The sequence below is a fragment of the Uloborus diversus genome, chromosome 2 (genome assembly GCF_026930045.1).
Source record: "Uloborus diversus isolate 005 chromosome 2, Udiv.v.3.1, whole genome shotgun sequence".
NCBI classification, from domain to species: Eukaryota; Metazoa; Arthropoda; class Arachnida; order Araneae; family Uloboridae; genus Uloborus; species Uloborus diversus.
Window position 1 is genome coordinate 117,159,579 of NC_072732.1, and position 15,314 is coordinate 117,174,892.

Genomic DNA, 15,314 nt, shown 5'->3' on the forward strand with positions numbered 1-15,314 from the left:
TTTGACTGCAATGATTTTCAGACTTGAAATTTCTCTCCATCTCTCACTTCTTACATATTTTATCCTACTATTTATTATTATCATAATTGAGAAACAACAGATTCATTTAATGCGATTTAGTTAAAAAAAGTTAAACACAAAGCCTGAGAATTACTTTTAAATAGGATCTACAATCTGATTACTAGACAAATTCTGGCTAACTCAGAAAAGTATTTTAGATCAAATCTGCCTCTCTATTTTTCATTTAAGCGATCGTAACCATAGCCAGTAGCTGCTGTTAGGATTTCAAAATTTTGAGCTGTAAATATTTCAAAATCTTATATTTATTAGCAAAAAATTAAAGAATAACAGCATAAGAAAAAGTTCTAGTTAGGATTTCTTTTGAAGAAATACTATCCTAGAAAAATTAAATTTACTAGTTTATTAAACAAGTATATTTTCATTCCAGGAGAACGACGATTTCCTTGAACATAAAGAGCAACATTTTATTATTATTATTATTTTTTTAACCGAAGAATAGAAATAATTATAATAGCATTTTTTTTTTTTCAAACGTAACTTTCATTGCATGTACAAAAGATTCGCTCACCTGCTGGAGTAATTCCAAAAACTCGGATAACTGGCACTTTATAAACTTCAGAACCTCGAAATTCGGAATAACAAACATCATGACCTTTTGCTGGAAAACTCTGATATGAATCCACTGTCACAATGCGTGCAGAAAACATTTCAGCAGAAATCTGTCAATAATGAGGCATTAGAATTAGTTAAAATATCATGATGAAATATAAAACACATTCCTGCTAATAATCAAGATTTTTTTCAGAGGTCTGAAAGATTAAAATCGATTAAAAAAAAAAAAATTGGGAAATTAGAGAAAAAATTCTAAGCATTTTGAGTACTTGCCTAGTCATATGTCTAAAACAGGCAGCGATTCCAAACAATGAAAGATAGCGATGCATTTAAAACACCAGAAGTTTATTTTTTTCATGATAATTTTAAAACCTCATATGAACATAAACCAGTTTCTAATAAGATAAAATGAACAAATGCAACAGCACGTAAATAAACACATAAACACTTGCAATTCTGTATGCAGCAGAGTATAGTTGTATATTGTCAATCAGTTTTTTTTTTTTCAACTTTTTCTTATAAGAATTATGCAGTTTGAGTTTCTGAAGAATAAAACGAATCATGAATCTTGTAATGTTCAAGAACTCGTTCGATTCCCCATTTTTTGTTTTTTTAAGGATATACATAATGGTTGCGTTCGATGAGCTACCGGTATCTCACCGGTTAAATAATGACATCAACCCCAATGCTTTAGCATTATCTGACGTCAATAGCTGTCACGTGATCAATCAACCGGTCGCTACCGAGATAGCTTTTCGAATGTAAGCTTTATTTTATGACACGGTTTTTCGTCTTAACTCTTGCGTAACGGTGAGTAAAAGTAGAAGTAGTCGACAATAATATGGATGTCGGCTGCTGGTTATTGAAAACGACTTCTGCTAATTTATTAAAAAATTGTAAGTAATGCTTATTATAGCATCGAAAAATCAATTTCCATTTAGTTGTTCAAATATGTATTGAAGTCTGTTGAAATTAACAGACAAATGTAGTGTTATATTCATTCGAAAATTTTCTCCTAATTGTACACTGTTTAGTTTCGTTCTGTTCATTTGCATTCGGCTTTTTGCATATACTTTTTCATAGTTATTCTTCTCTTTTTCATCATTTTAAAATTCCAAGCACTAAAATTTTGATAGAGTGTAAAACACTATGCCAAGATGCATTTGAGCTATTTAATGATCAAAATTGATTTGCTTGTAATTTTTAGTTTTGTTTTCAAAATAAATTTAGAGTTTTGTAAAGTATAAAGTTAGTTTTACTGTTGATGATCAGTAATTAAAGGGACTGCAAGAACGAAGCTATGAAATAAGGTTTGAAAGATACATGCAATAGTTGCCTGGGTAAAATTTTTTCTTTATTTCAGCTCATTTAAATCAAAAAAAGTAAGGTGTTTTTTATTGCACTTCAAAAATTCACATTTTAATTTTAATATTAAAAGTCATGATATGTTTATTTCTCTAATGGTCTCTCAGATTTTAGTTATATTAACCTTGCATGTACACCGTCCAAATTCACAATGTTATCTATACCTATTGTACTTAATTGTGGGCTGTTGAACCTTTGTGAATGGTTCTGTAATGGCAATCGCAAAATTTCTTAAGGTGAGAGAAAGAACCTTGGTTTTGTGCATAGAAACTTGATTTTGTACATGTATACTTGATTTTGTACATATAATCAGGGCTCATTTTCCTCCTACTTTTCCTACTATTCCTACTTTTTCCTACTTAAGTAGGAATTGTCCTACTTTTCAGCAAAAATTCCTACTTTTCAGCAAAAAAATCTTATTTCTCCTATTTTTTAGCATGATTTTCCTTTAGAATTTAACTTGAAATTCCTTCAAAAAACTTTGAAATTGATGTGATTTCAAAAAATTTGCATTCAGAAAATGAAAATTTGTTAATTGCAAATTGTTAATATATAATATTGAGTTTATTTCACTAAGTTATACATGCTTGCAATTTCTTCTGAATTCTACTGCTTATGTTAAGAAAAAACTTTGGTTTTTAAAAAGAATTTAGTAAAAAAAATCCATCCATATAAGTACAAACTTTTGATGATTATACTTGATTATGTATGTTATTCTGTTTTTTTTTTTTTTTTTTTTTTTTTTTTTTTTTGCTGGCATGTAATGTTAGTTATTATATTTGAATTTCAGTTTGAACTATAGTCAAAAAACCGAGTCCTCCCCCATCTTTTTTTTTTTTTTTTTTTTGCTTGTTTCTGTCACATTTTCGTAAAATTCAAGAGTATTGTAAAATAGATATAATTTTCAGTATGGAAGAATGAAGTTCAGTTAAATCAGAGAAAAGTCAAACAGTTTTAAATTAGAAATTTCATGTTATTTCTGACCTAAAATATTTTGTTGCAAAGTACTGAGTGCAATTAGCTCAAAATTTTTGCTTTCTTTAAATACATAGGTCTTTAGATATAGGGGCATTCCAAGGTATTTTTGACATTTATGTAGAGTCCGTAACGTGACCTTTTTTACCATAACTTTTTAATTTACTATTTGATTAGCATATTATTTTATTTTGATCTTTACCAACCAACACACCAGCTCAAATTAAAATAATTTGCAAATCAAACGGTAAATTAAAAAGTTATGGCAAAAAAAGTTACGTTACGGACTCTACATAATGTCAAAAATACCTTGGAATGCCCCTATAGTAACATTTAAAGCACAATAAAATGCTGCTAAATGCATCATGTACCAAATCACGTACCCAGTACCTCTCTTTCCAGAAACCAAAAAAGAATCCTCTTTCCTCAATCAACATTGATTTTGAAGCTGGTGCTTTGCAATAAGATAATAATTCTGCAATGTATATTATTCAATATTGTTTGAACTTTATTTTGATTGTCATAAAAATGTTCTGAATTTTACCAAAATTGTATCATATTTTTCATTGTATTTTTTTAATGCTCTTGCCGCTGACAATAGCTTGGCTCAGGGGCACCTCGAGTTTTAATTTTTAAATGGCAGAAATTCTGAATTTGGCGAATGATAAATTACAGGTATCAGCATATGAATATAACTTATAGTAAAATAGTAGTTTAAAAAACTCCAAAAAAAAAAACTTTTTTGTAGCAAAATGAATCATATCTTAAGTTTTTTTTTACTTTTCAGTTTATTTTGCTACAAAAGTGTGTTAGCGTGTGTTTTTTTTTTAGTTTAACTTGTTTAACAAAAAATATTCATTTCAACATTTTTCAAAACTTTTTTTTTATATTCATGAAATTTGCCCAAGAAAACTGCCTATAGGTCTCGAAACGCTGTCTCTTGAACTCCAAAAAGAATAATTATACTCCTTAAAGCGTAATAGCCGAGCTCTAAAAACATTCAACTGTGCTGTAGAGTAATTGTCTAATCTATCTCAGTCATGTATGTATGCGGAAATCATATTTATATTACTTGACTTGACCTGATCAAAAAAGAAATGCCAATTGAAGGCTCATCTAAATTTTGGCATGAAATTACTTAAAAACAATTATAACTCATGTTCTAATTACCTTAGAACATTGGAACAAACATTGTCTGATGCAGAAAAATCCAAGGTTTTTATAGATATTTTCAAATATATATTTTTTAAATTTTTCTTCACATTGTTGGATTTATGCCGAAATATTGATTAAAATTGGAATAAACTAACAATTAATAGTTAGTTAATTTAATTATTGAATATTGCATTGCAATCAAGTCTGAGGTCGCATGCCAAATTTCAAAAGAATCTGATCGCAGGAAGTGAGCGAAATTTGAGTTGCAAGATTCCGTTACAAGATACATACACGTAAAGTTAATAAAAGTGTGTTAATAAAAAGAGACATTTGGGTATCAAGAAATTGCAGTTATGTCCCAAATTTGCAGGATAAAGAAATATTTGGAAAACCACAGTGACCTCCCACTGGGGCACCCTTGGCTTAGCTGCACAATAGCATTTTTTGATTAAATTAATTATAGAGGATGATATTGATAACACATAAAAAGTCTTTAAAAACATCTCAAAGTATTCATCCATTTTGAAAGTACAGCAATGTAAAAAATAAAAAAATTCAATAAACCTTGAAGGCTTAATATACAAACTTTTCTTGAATTTAAAATAGTCTTTTTTTTTTTCCAAAATGCAACTCTTCAGAAATTAAAAAGATATATATGTATTGAATTGGCATGGATCACAATGGGGTTCATATTTAAATGTAAAAAAAAAAAAAAAAACTTTCTTTGAATGTGTCACCCCTGCACCAATTTCATTGAAACCCTTAATGGTAACATAAATTTTAGTAGAAAATTGTATTCATTTTACATTGAATGACCCACAAATTCTTGAGTGAAAAAATTCTTAGTGACTTAAAAGACTTTTCTAGAAGTGGTGCAGCAAAAACTGTATATCTGATTTAATGTTGCTACTAGTGTATTGAACAAATTCTCAAAAAAAGAAAAGAAAAGGGGCGGGAGTGGGTTCTGAGAAATAGAATAGCATTTGGTTGAAATATTTATTCTTAATCAAGGGTGTCCACCTAGAGGGATCATAGCGCAGATTGTGTCGTTGAATTTTTTTTGGAGGAGGGGGGGAGAGGCTTCCTATGTAGGTTTTTTTTGTGATATTTAGTGTGGTGCGCCCTTAATTTTTTAGCGGGGCACCCATGTCTTATTTGTTCTTGCTCAGTGATATAACTTTACATATTTGTTCGTATTATGTTCAAGATACTGCCTGTCAACCTGCAATACTGGATAATAATGTTTTTCATATCAAATTCTACCGGTAATATGTGAACTGCTTTGAAACAATAAACTCAAATTTCCTATTACAGAACATCTTTCTTCTTTTTTTTTTTAAATAAATTACTTGCATGCTTTTAGCTAGCATTTTAGAAGTATTTAGTTAAATTTACATGTTAGTATTTAAAAAAGGAAATTTACAATTTAAAGTTAATAAAATTTTCATTTAAAATAATAATGTTAGAGGAAATGTAACTGAGTTCTAGGATAAGGCATTTAACTAAGGATGTAGCCTTTAAAAATAATAAAATAAAATGGCAAAGCCTTATATACAAACAGTTCTAAAACATTACAAGTTTACGGGGTCAGCAATCTAATATTGCTTCTAAATACGTATTGTACATTAGGGTGTCCCGAAAAAAAAAAATTCCGTTTTTCTTAATGCAAGACCTCTCAAAATTTGCGAAATCGATCGTAAATTACAAAAATACTTTAAAAAATAGAATAAAACTATATCTTCAGGGCTCTACCGATCGTCAAAGTTTTGAAAAATTGTCATTTTTATGGCAACTGAAAAAGAAGTACTGTGAATAAAGTTATAAATTTACTGTGAAATAAAAGCTCGACAGCTGAAATAAAAAGATCGTGATTCGTAATATCAACACGAACAGAAAAAAAAAAAAAAACATGGTGATTACTACTGTAAATGCACATATGGGAATAACCCCCATTTCCGCAGTAGAGTCATCTACGAAGATTGGCGCCACGTCTCGATTTGCATGCAACAATATGTTACTGACGACTTCAACTTTGTTTGGTTTCAACTTGCTAATTCCTTTTACTTGTTTCGAGGGCTTTCTTGGCTTGACTCGCGGGTGTTTTCTTCGTAGCCAAAGTAATTTTAATGCTATAAAAGTACAGTTGCAATTGTTAGTAATATATGTCGATTCTGTTAGTTTTAAGTAATGAGTTCGAGACGTAGTGAGACTACTTGTGCTATACTGGGACCCTACAAGGAACTTGATGATCGGCAGCTACCTACTGTGAAAGACGTCATAAAATTTATTTTATTTGTCAGGAGCGAACAGAAATGTATGTATAATGGAAAGGACCCTTCCAGTTCAGATATATATACAATTGTTTCTGAAAAAATCAACAGTATTTGGACAAAAGCTTCAATTCCAATCGTAACTAAGGAACGAGTAATTCAATTATTAAAATTCTATTTCGAAAAGTACGTCAATTTGAAACGATACCCCGGAAGCAAACGAAGTGATAGTTTTGAAAATAAACTGAAGTGCTCTTTAGAGTCATCTGAGAAGCTCTTCGACGTTGCGGCTTGTAATTGCCCTGTATTTGAGTCTTGTTCGTGTTTAAAGCCTAAAAAAGGTTCCCATCAATGAGAGAAGTTTCTTGTTGGATCAAAGAAATGACAGGAAAATGGTGATAAGGGTGTCGATAAGAAAGAAACAGCTAGATTAATGAAACAACAGCAGAGAAAACTTGAAAGGGCAGCAAAAAAGTCTTCTACTGAAAATAACGATTCTGTCTCAGCAAATTTTGATGACGATTCGATGCGTGAATTTTCTCCAGAAACGTATCCCATAACAAAGATGAATACGGCCTCTACAGGGACACCATCAACTTCAACGACAAATAGGAATACACTGATCTTGCCAACAGTTGCTAAGGTGTGTGATAGATACGGTTTGTCGACGCGATCTGCTGCTGCTGTTGCTTCTGCAGTTTTAGCTGATGTCGGCTTGGTTTCAAAAGAAGATTTAACTCTAGTTGTTGATAAAAACAAAATCCACAGAGCTGTAGCTAAAGCTCGGAAAGAAGCTTCCAAAGATATTGGAAGTATTGTTATAAAAAGCATTTACTTTGATGGACGTAAAGACAAGACTCTGATAAATGAGAAAATAGGAGCTCGTTACCATCGCAAAGAAATTTTAGAAGAGCACATCTCAATTTTAGCAGAACCCGGATCAATTTATTTGGGACACACAACGCCAAGTTGTGGCACTGCAAAGGCAATTCTAACTTCGATTACAGCTCTATTAGAAGGTCAATGCTTGAATTTAGAAGACGTGATTTGTGTTGGATGTGACGGAACTGCAATAAACACCGGTTGGAAGGGTGGCGTGATTCAATATTTAGAGGAGAATTTGGAAAGACCATTGCAATGGTGTGTGTGTATGCTTCATGCCAACGGATTACCCCTTCGTCATTTATTCTTGACCTTAGATGGTTGCACTTTGGGTCCTAAAGAATATTGCGGACCTGTTGGAAAACAGTTAGCTGGTTGTGAAAATAAAATGACATTGTCTTTTTGCGCAGTGGATGGTAATTTGTCTAATTTGCCGAAAAATGTGGTTGATGAACTAAGCACGGATCAAAAATATCTTTATGAGATTTGTCAAGCTGTATCAACTGGTTTCTGTAGTCCTGAGCTGGCAAATCGCCAACCTGGAAAAATGGCGCACTCGAGATGGCTTACTTCTGCTAATCGTATACTCAGACTTTATGTAAGTACTCTTAATCCAACAGAAAATTTGCGATTACTTGTTAACTACGTGGTTAAAGTGTACGCTCCAGTTTGGTTCTTAATCAAGCAAAAGTCATCTTTTAAGGAAGCAGCCAAACATCTTTTCCAAATGATTGTGTACTCTCGATTTTTACCCGAAAACTTGAAATCTGTTGTGTATTCTGTTATCGAAAGAAATGCTTTTTTGCGCACCCAGAAAACCTGCTGGTCAGTATGTTGTTTGATGATAGGGAGCACATTCGGGAGTTAGCATTACGAAGAATAAAGAAAAGCTAGAGAGGCTGAAAGTAGCACTAAACGCAGAATATTTAAAACACCAAAAATTAACTTCTCTGCTAAAGATTATACGGAAATAATTGTCTGACAAGAGTGTCAGGTTACAGCACCACCGGTTCTTCGACATATTTCAAACGAGAACCTTCAAATTATGGCAAAAGATAATAGCTTGGAAATCGTTGACTTTCCTTGCCACTCACAATCTGTGGAAAGATGTGTTAAACTCAGGCTTCACAAAGTGTTACTAACGCTACTTCTAGAGATGGCTTCGTTAGAACCAGGTTGCAATCTCGCGCAGAAATGCCAAATTTTGGACACAAAAATAAGTTTAAATTCTAAACTTTTGTCATTATTTATAAACTGTAGTTTGTTTATTTTGTTTTCTTGTGCTTTGTTTCATTAGTTTCTTAAATAAAATGCTTTCTAAACTTTATTTTTGTATTTTTTAAATCATATCGTTTAGGTCTGTCAAAAATGTAAAATATGCAAAACTTCAAAGAGCGGTAGAGCCCTGAAGATGACACGCAATTCGATTTTTTTTACCTTTTTCGTGATCTGTGAAAAACAGGGTTCGTACGGGTCATGGAAATCCTGGAAAGTCATGGAAAAAAGATTGACAAATTTCAGACCTGGAAAAGTCATGGAAAATTAATATTTTCATCAAAAGTCATGGAAATTTATTTTAAGTCATGGAAAAATGTTTTGGGCAGCAATAAAGTAACAACAGCTAAAAGAGCATTAGAAATCTTGAGTGATTTAACAGTAGTGCATGTAAAAGCTGTTAATACTTGAAAAATGAGCATTCCCAAAAACAAATCTGAGTTTAGGAATCTTATTGCATCTGCTTCTGTGTTACAGCCACTCGTCTTTTTCGTAATGTAATTTTACTGCCGGGACATCACTAATTTTGTAATTCAACATTATTTTCAGCACTTCTTACATGTTATATTCTGTAGTAGTAGACTTGCATGTTCTTGATTTTTCCAACACCCATTCAGAAAACGTAATTCAATTACATCTGAGTTTATTTCAACCACTTGTAAAAAAAAAATAATAAAAAAAACATTAAATTTATCAGAGTTTCTCTTAATCATTTGAAAGCTTTCCAAAGTAAAGACTTTAGTCATAGAAATAGGGATATTCTAATAGTCAAACAGTGATGCCAACCATACAGCTCTCAAAACTGACCCCCCCCCCCCCCATGTGGCCAGCTGAAATATCTGATTTAGAAAAATGAATTTATTGACACTGTGGCTTTACTCCAATGAACAAAAATGGTACTGTCAAGTTACATGGATGATTAGAAGCACTATTGATACCAAAGGGCAATATTTTATGAAGATTTATTATTGGAAACTTAATAATGACTCTCAAACTTTGTCCTATTCATTACTTTTTATATAATTGCCATATTTATTAAATATCTGTTAGGCAGTTAAACATCAGTATATTGTTTCACTATATTTTTACTTTGCTTAAATTTATATAATAAAGACAAATAAGAATAGTTTATTAGTTTCTGCAGTGTGCACTGATATGTTTTCAGTCACAAGTAAGTGCTTCGATGAAGTAGTTGCAGTCATGTAAAAGTTTTGCTAATGCTCGTTTCCGAAAAAAATTGGCAAGTTTGACATTAAATAGTACTATTCTCTTTGTGTAACAAGGTCATGAAAATTTTTATGAAGTCATGAAAAAATCTTGGAAAAGTCATGGAATTTCTTCATCCGAATAGAGTATGAACCCTGGAAAAATTTCGCAAATTTTGACACCTCTTGTGATAGTGTAGCTCAAAAATTTTTTTTCCTCATATATGGACGGGACACCCTATTGTACATGTCTTTTGATTGCGTGCCTTTGAATGATGTTTTATTAAAATTTTAAAACATGGTAAAATTAAAACAACAATGCTTTTTGCACCAACAGCTCTTAAAAGTTGTAAGTTTTACTTATAATTTGAAGTTTTTGCAGTCAACAATCTAATATTGCTTCTACATCAGTATTGTACACATTTTTTGATTTCATGCTTACGAATGACATTTTGAAAAAAAAAAAAAAACTTCAAAGAAATTTAATTTTTAATAACTCGAATAAGAAGTTGAGTTGACCTAAAGAAAAGTGTATACCGTACTCCAGTTAAGTATAATTATGTTTGTATTTTGTTTGTTTGTTCATATATTTATATATTTTGCATGTAAGATATGTACTGGTAAGTTAAAAATATGAAAGGAAGTTTTTCATGAAAAATATTGTTCAATTACTTTTTAATTGTTTTGAAAATTTCCTATTTTTTGCATTAAAGTACTGGTCCAACATTTTCCTAATTTTAGGTAAAAGTGTCCTACTTTTCCTACTTTTTTGCTAAAATATCCTACTTTTCCTACTTTTTGACCGTCAAAATGCGCTATGACCCCTGTATAATAGATTTTACTTTGTTTCATTATTCTGTATATTTTTAGTCTTTTGTTTGAACGTGAACATGGGAATCTTTCGTACAAAATATTGGAATTTAGTTTAAAACATGTACATCTTTTCGATTTTTGTTAACTTTCATACTTTTACATGCATTTGTTTTCTCATTGAACGTTTTTTTTTTCTTCTACTGTTATATTTTACTCAAATCTATTCCATAAGGTGTGAATCCTGTCTGGGGACTGCTTTATACTGATGGAGCATCAATATTTCTTCTGCCGATATCATCTGTTGATGATCAGAGTTATTTACTTCCGAAGGTTTTGAAGCTTGAAAATGTTGGGTAAATATTTTTTTCAACTTTGTAATACATGTTCCTTTTACAATAAAAATATTCTGTTTCTATTCATAAAACAAGATACCTCTTTTAAAATACCTATATTAGGCAGAAAACAAATTATATGCCATTAAAATTTAAAACATCAAGAAAAATGTGGGTTCTGTGGTATCCAACTAACAAGCATTTATCAGTCAACCAGCTGCTAAATAGTTAATTCCTTTTTAACAAAGAGAAAAAAAATTAAGTTGCATTTAAAGCTCAGTTTGGTTAATAATTCAATGCATTATAAAAGATTTTAAAATTATTTGGATCATATTTTGAAAATTTACTGACATTAATTTAAACTTTAAAACTTTTTGGCCATATTCAGCCAAAAAAAACTATGGAACTAATGTCATATACCTTAACCTTGGCGACTTTTTCCTGTTGGCGCCAAGAAAACGGTGTATGACGACATATGTCATACATCGTTCTTAGTGATGCTTTTTTAGCGCCAACAGGAAAAATTCAGATAAAAAAAACATGATAAAAAAGCACTTCAGAACCAGGGTTGGCTTTCTGCCGGCAGAAACTGGTTATAACGGATAAAAAACAGCAGAAACTGGCACAAACTTAAAAGCATCTTTAATAACTCAAGTAATTACTAAATGATGTTTGTAAAAGTAAACTAAAAAAATTAACTTCATTCAATCATTTAAAAAAATAAAATCCTATGCTTAGGGCCCTTGATTTAGTTCGGAAAGGAGACTTTTCAATTGCAGATGCTTGTAATATTTGGATTAATCTAACAAAGGGCGAAAAATCATATGGGTGCTTAGGAGAGAAGTGACATAAAGAATTAAACAGCCATTACTGATTGTAATTTGCTCGCTTACATGCTTCATCTAAATTGCTTGTGATTGAAATTATCATGTATTTCAAAAAGAATGCCGAAATTTTACTTGCCAATATTAACACAGATTTTGTACATAATGTCACAGCTTTGCAAAACAAATTCGCGCTATTTCTCGAAACTTATTTTTCCAGTCAATTTTTTTACCACAATCCCAGTTATAACATGATGGACCAGTTAAAAAAATGTACAATAAATGAAAGTTTCACGAACATTGCTTGTTTATTGATGCATTGCCTGTAGCTCTTCTGTTGCAAGAATATTCTAATTTATGCATAGTAAATTGAGAAACTGTTTAGATTTTAGATACCACCTTTTCTAAAAGGTAACTGCAGAGTCTGAACAATGTAACATTTGATTTTGAATTGTGATAATATTGTAATCATAAATTGTGCTTTGGTTAACAATTATTTTTTTTCAGTACATTTTCTACTGTATGTCAATAATTAATTTTTTGTCATTTTATGAGTTTTTTGCCAGTTTCTGCCACAAATGTAGCAGAAAAAGTTTTTTGCCATGCCGGTTTTAACCTGTTTCTACCAGTGGTTTTAACCACCTTGGCAGAAACTTGCCAACCCTGTTCAGAACACAATATATGTAAAAACAACATCAAACCACGACAAAAAAACATCGCGAATATACGCTTCAAAAATACCAGAAACTAGAAAGTTTATGTGCACAAAGAACAGTCACTAGAAAGTGTTTAAAATGCTTAAATTAACAAATCACTATGACAGCTCACTAATGAAATATTTACCAATAGAAATAAAAGCTATTTTCCAACATGCATTTCATCGAACAAAAACTTTTCTCATACTCTGCTAAAAAAGAGCAAAGCGATTCAAATTGCGATGTTTAAAGCGGAAAGCATTCCCAAAATCAATAACTATTTCAGCCCAAAAAAAAAGAAAAACGCTTAGTTACTCAAATTTTGATGTATGAAAAAGTAGAAATGTCTCAACAGAACAACCCAAACATAAACAATACAAAAATACCATGCATTAATTTGCTATCCAGACATGCTTTCAAAATACCTATTATATTTTATATAAAATAGCACCTTCATATTTTTATAAAATGCTAGAGTCAATTTATTTTCAAAAATTGGGTACCTAATGGAGGCACGTTTATAGAATATGTCTAAATAATTTGTGGCATCGATAAGAATTAATTTTAGAACAAAATAACTGTACCATTTTTGTAAAATTAATTTACGTAGAGTAAAAATAAAGTTAAAAACTACAAGAAACCTTCAAGATTTTGTAAAAACAAAGAATTTCGGAAGTGAGAGTTTTTTTTGAATTCTAAAAAAAGAACTTACCTTTTGGTATAAATCCTCACACTCAGTCTGAAACAAAAACAACATGTGACAATGGCACCTCACAAATACACACCAAGTTGGAGTTTACTTTTAATTAATGTTCAAGTTTGAAGAAACTGGCATTTTCTAATATTTATTCATCAAAACACAACTACTGAGTTTAAACTAGCACAAAATAAGCTTTCCTGTAAGGTATATTGCACGAAAAAAACAAGAATCTCTCCTGCGTAAACTGATAACAAGTAAACAAGTGTGAACAGATCTAAGATTGCCTTTGGGGTTGCCAAACACAGGTTAGTTTTGCCAGGGATGCCATGCTTAAAAAATCATCGCCTCATTGGCGATAAAAATATTTCAATTTTGTGCAAAAAATCGGATGTCGCCAAATGGGGGGGGGGGGGGATATATCACAATATCACATCTGTACCAAAACTATCATGCAGAAAATATTTCCTTAACAACAGAGTTTTAGGATCAGAGTTCTATATTTAAGCTTATAATAGCAATCAATTTGTACTATAGGCTCTATTTCTATTATCAGAGTTTAAAATTAAAGTATTTCCTTTGTGAGCCCTTGAACCTTCCTCATTCCCTTAACGTCCTCTAAGATAGATTAAAATTGTAAATTCAAAACTTGAATTTCAGAAAATATTCTAGAAAGATCCGCGACCTCCTGGTATTACCCTCCTCTGGACGTTGCTTTTAATTTGATTCAAATTGTGGCCTCTTCTAACGTAAATTTAAAGCATTTCTCCAAGAGAAAATCCCGACCCCCCCCCTCTTTTTTCTAAGAAGAATATGAATTAAATTATCTCTTTTTCCTTAAATAAAGTTTTTAATTTTAAGTTCAATAATTTGTGATGGTTTAATCTATGAGCAGTGTCGCAATAAAAAGATGGCAAATAAAGGAGCCCCCCTCCTCCCCCGGAAGGCAGAAGCAGTAGCTGCGCCACTGGTTGGTCGAAACCTCTGCTCAAAATGAAATAAGGGAAATCAATTGTTATCTTGCCTAGAACGGTTATTGGAAATAACAAAATGGTCTGAAAATGAATATGATTAATAAATAAGGTGGTGGGAACATAGTTTTCTCAATTGGCTTGAAAGTGCCTTTTAGAACCTCTTAATCTATCCAAATTAGCCAGGAAGTTCCTTTTAGAACCAGGAGCTCAAAATCTGGTTACTTTTTAAAGATGGGGGGGGGGGGAGAGAGAAAGGAAAAGACCTAATGTACTAAAAGTGCTCAACAATAATTTTTACTCAATAAACTGTTTGTATAGAAAACACTTTGCTGTATGAAACTACACAACTGAAAGCATTAAGGAATATATATATATATATATATATATATATATATATATATATATATATATATATATATATATATATATATATATATATATTGTAATACTATGTAGGAAATCATAATATAATTGATATTTTTTATATATTAAATTATAACATTTGATAAGAAAAAAAATTCAACTAAGGTGGTGGGTTTTTGTGGGAGATAATTTACCAATGTTGTTGGTTTTATCAAGTGGGCCAATGGGGTCGTTCAAAAAATTCTGGTGTTTTTTTTTTGGGGGGGGGGGGGACCAGTTTGATGAAGCCTGATTATAACTAAAATCCCAAGCACAACCAGAATTTTCTCCTGGGTGAAGGAGGAGGGAGAGGTCATAAAATATTATCATATTAAGATTGGGAAGATGGCTTTTCAAGCCAAAGATTCTAGAGATGAGTATTTAACCCCACAAAACCTATCACTTTCTTGCTCTCTTGACCATTTACTAAACTTAAAACAAATTCCTTAAATGAAAAACCTTACTTCTCGTCATTGTTATGTTTTAATTTTTAAAAATGTTTTGGAAATTTTTGATGAATGTGTGTTCTTTTATCTTGTTCAATTTTGTGTATAACTTGCATATTTCTATATTTATTATGCTTAGAGATGTAAAATTTTCATAAATTTTGCAGCTGAAAAAAAAAAAGTAAGGAAAATTGAAGAAATGGGATATTTGACCTTTTATCAATTAAAATGTAGTTCAGTAGTAGTTATATTTTCTTTTAAAATTTAAAAAGTGCTAAATATTTAAAAATATAGAAGATAACTAACTCTGTTGAAAGGTATTAAAAAAAATTATTTTTTTGACAAGAACATTATTATACATACTATTTTAG

The 15,314-nt window shown here is 31.0% G+C and overlaps 1 protein-coding gene across 1 annotated transcript in view; it reads left to right on the forward strand.

Annotated features, from left to right (window-relative positions):
- Positions 1-1,465: 1,465 nt before the first annotated feature.
- The window catches only part of LOC129217272 (WD repeat and coiled-coil-containing protein-like), a 48,485-nt gene continuing 34,636 nt past the window's right edge, over positions 1,466-15,314 (forward strand). The window contains exons 1-2 of the mRNA XM_054851540.1: positions 1,466-1,529; positions 10,806-10,926. Coding sequence (XP_054707515.1) covers positions 1,475-1,529; positions 10,806-10,926 — 176 coding nt within the window. The 5' untranslated portion in view covers positions 1,466-1,474. The remainder of the gene's footprint in view (positions 1,530-10,805; positions 10,927-15,314) is intronic.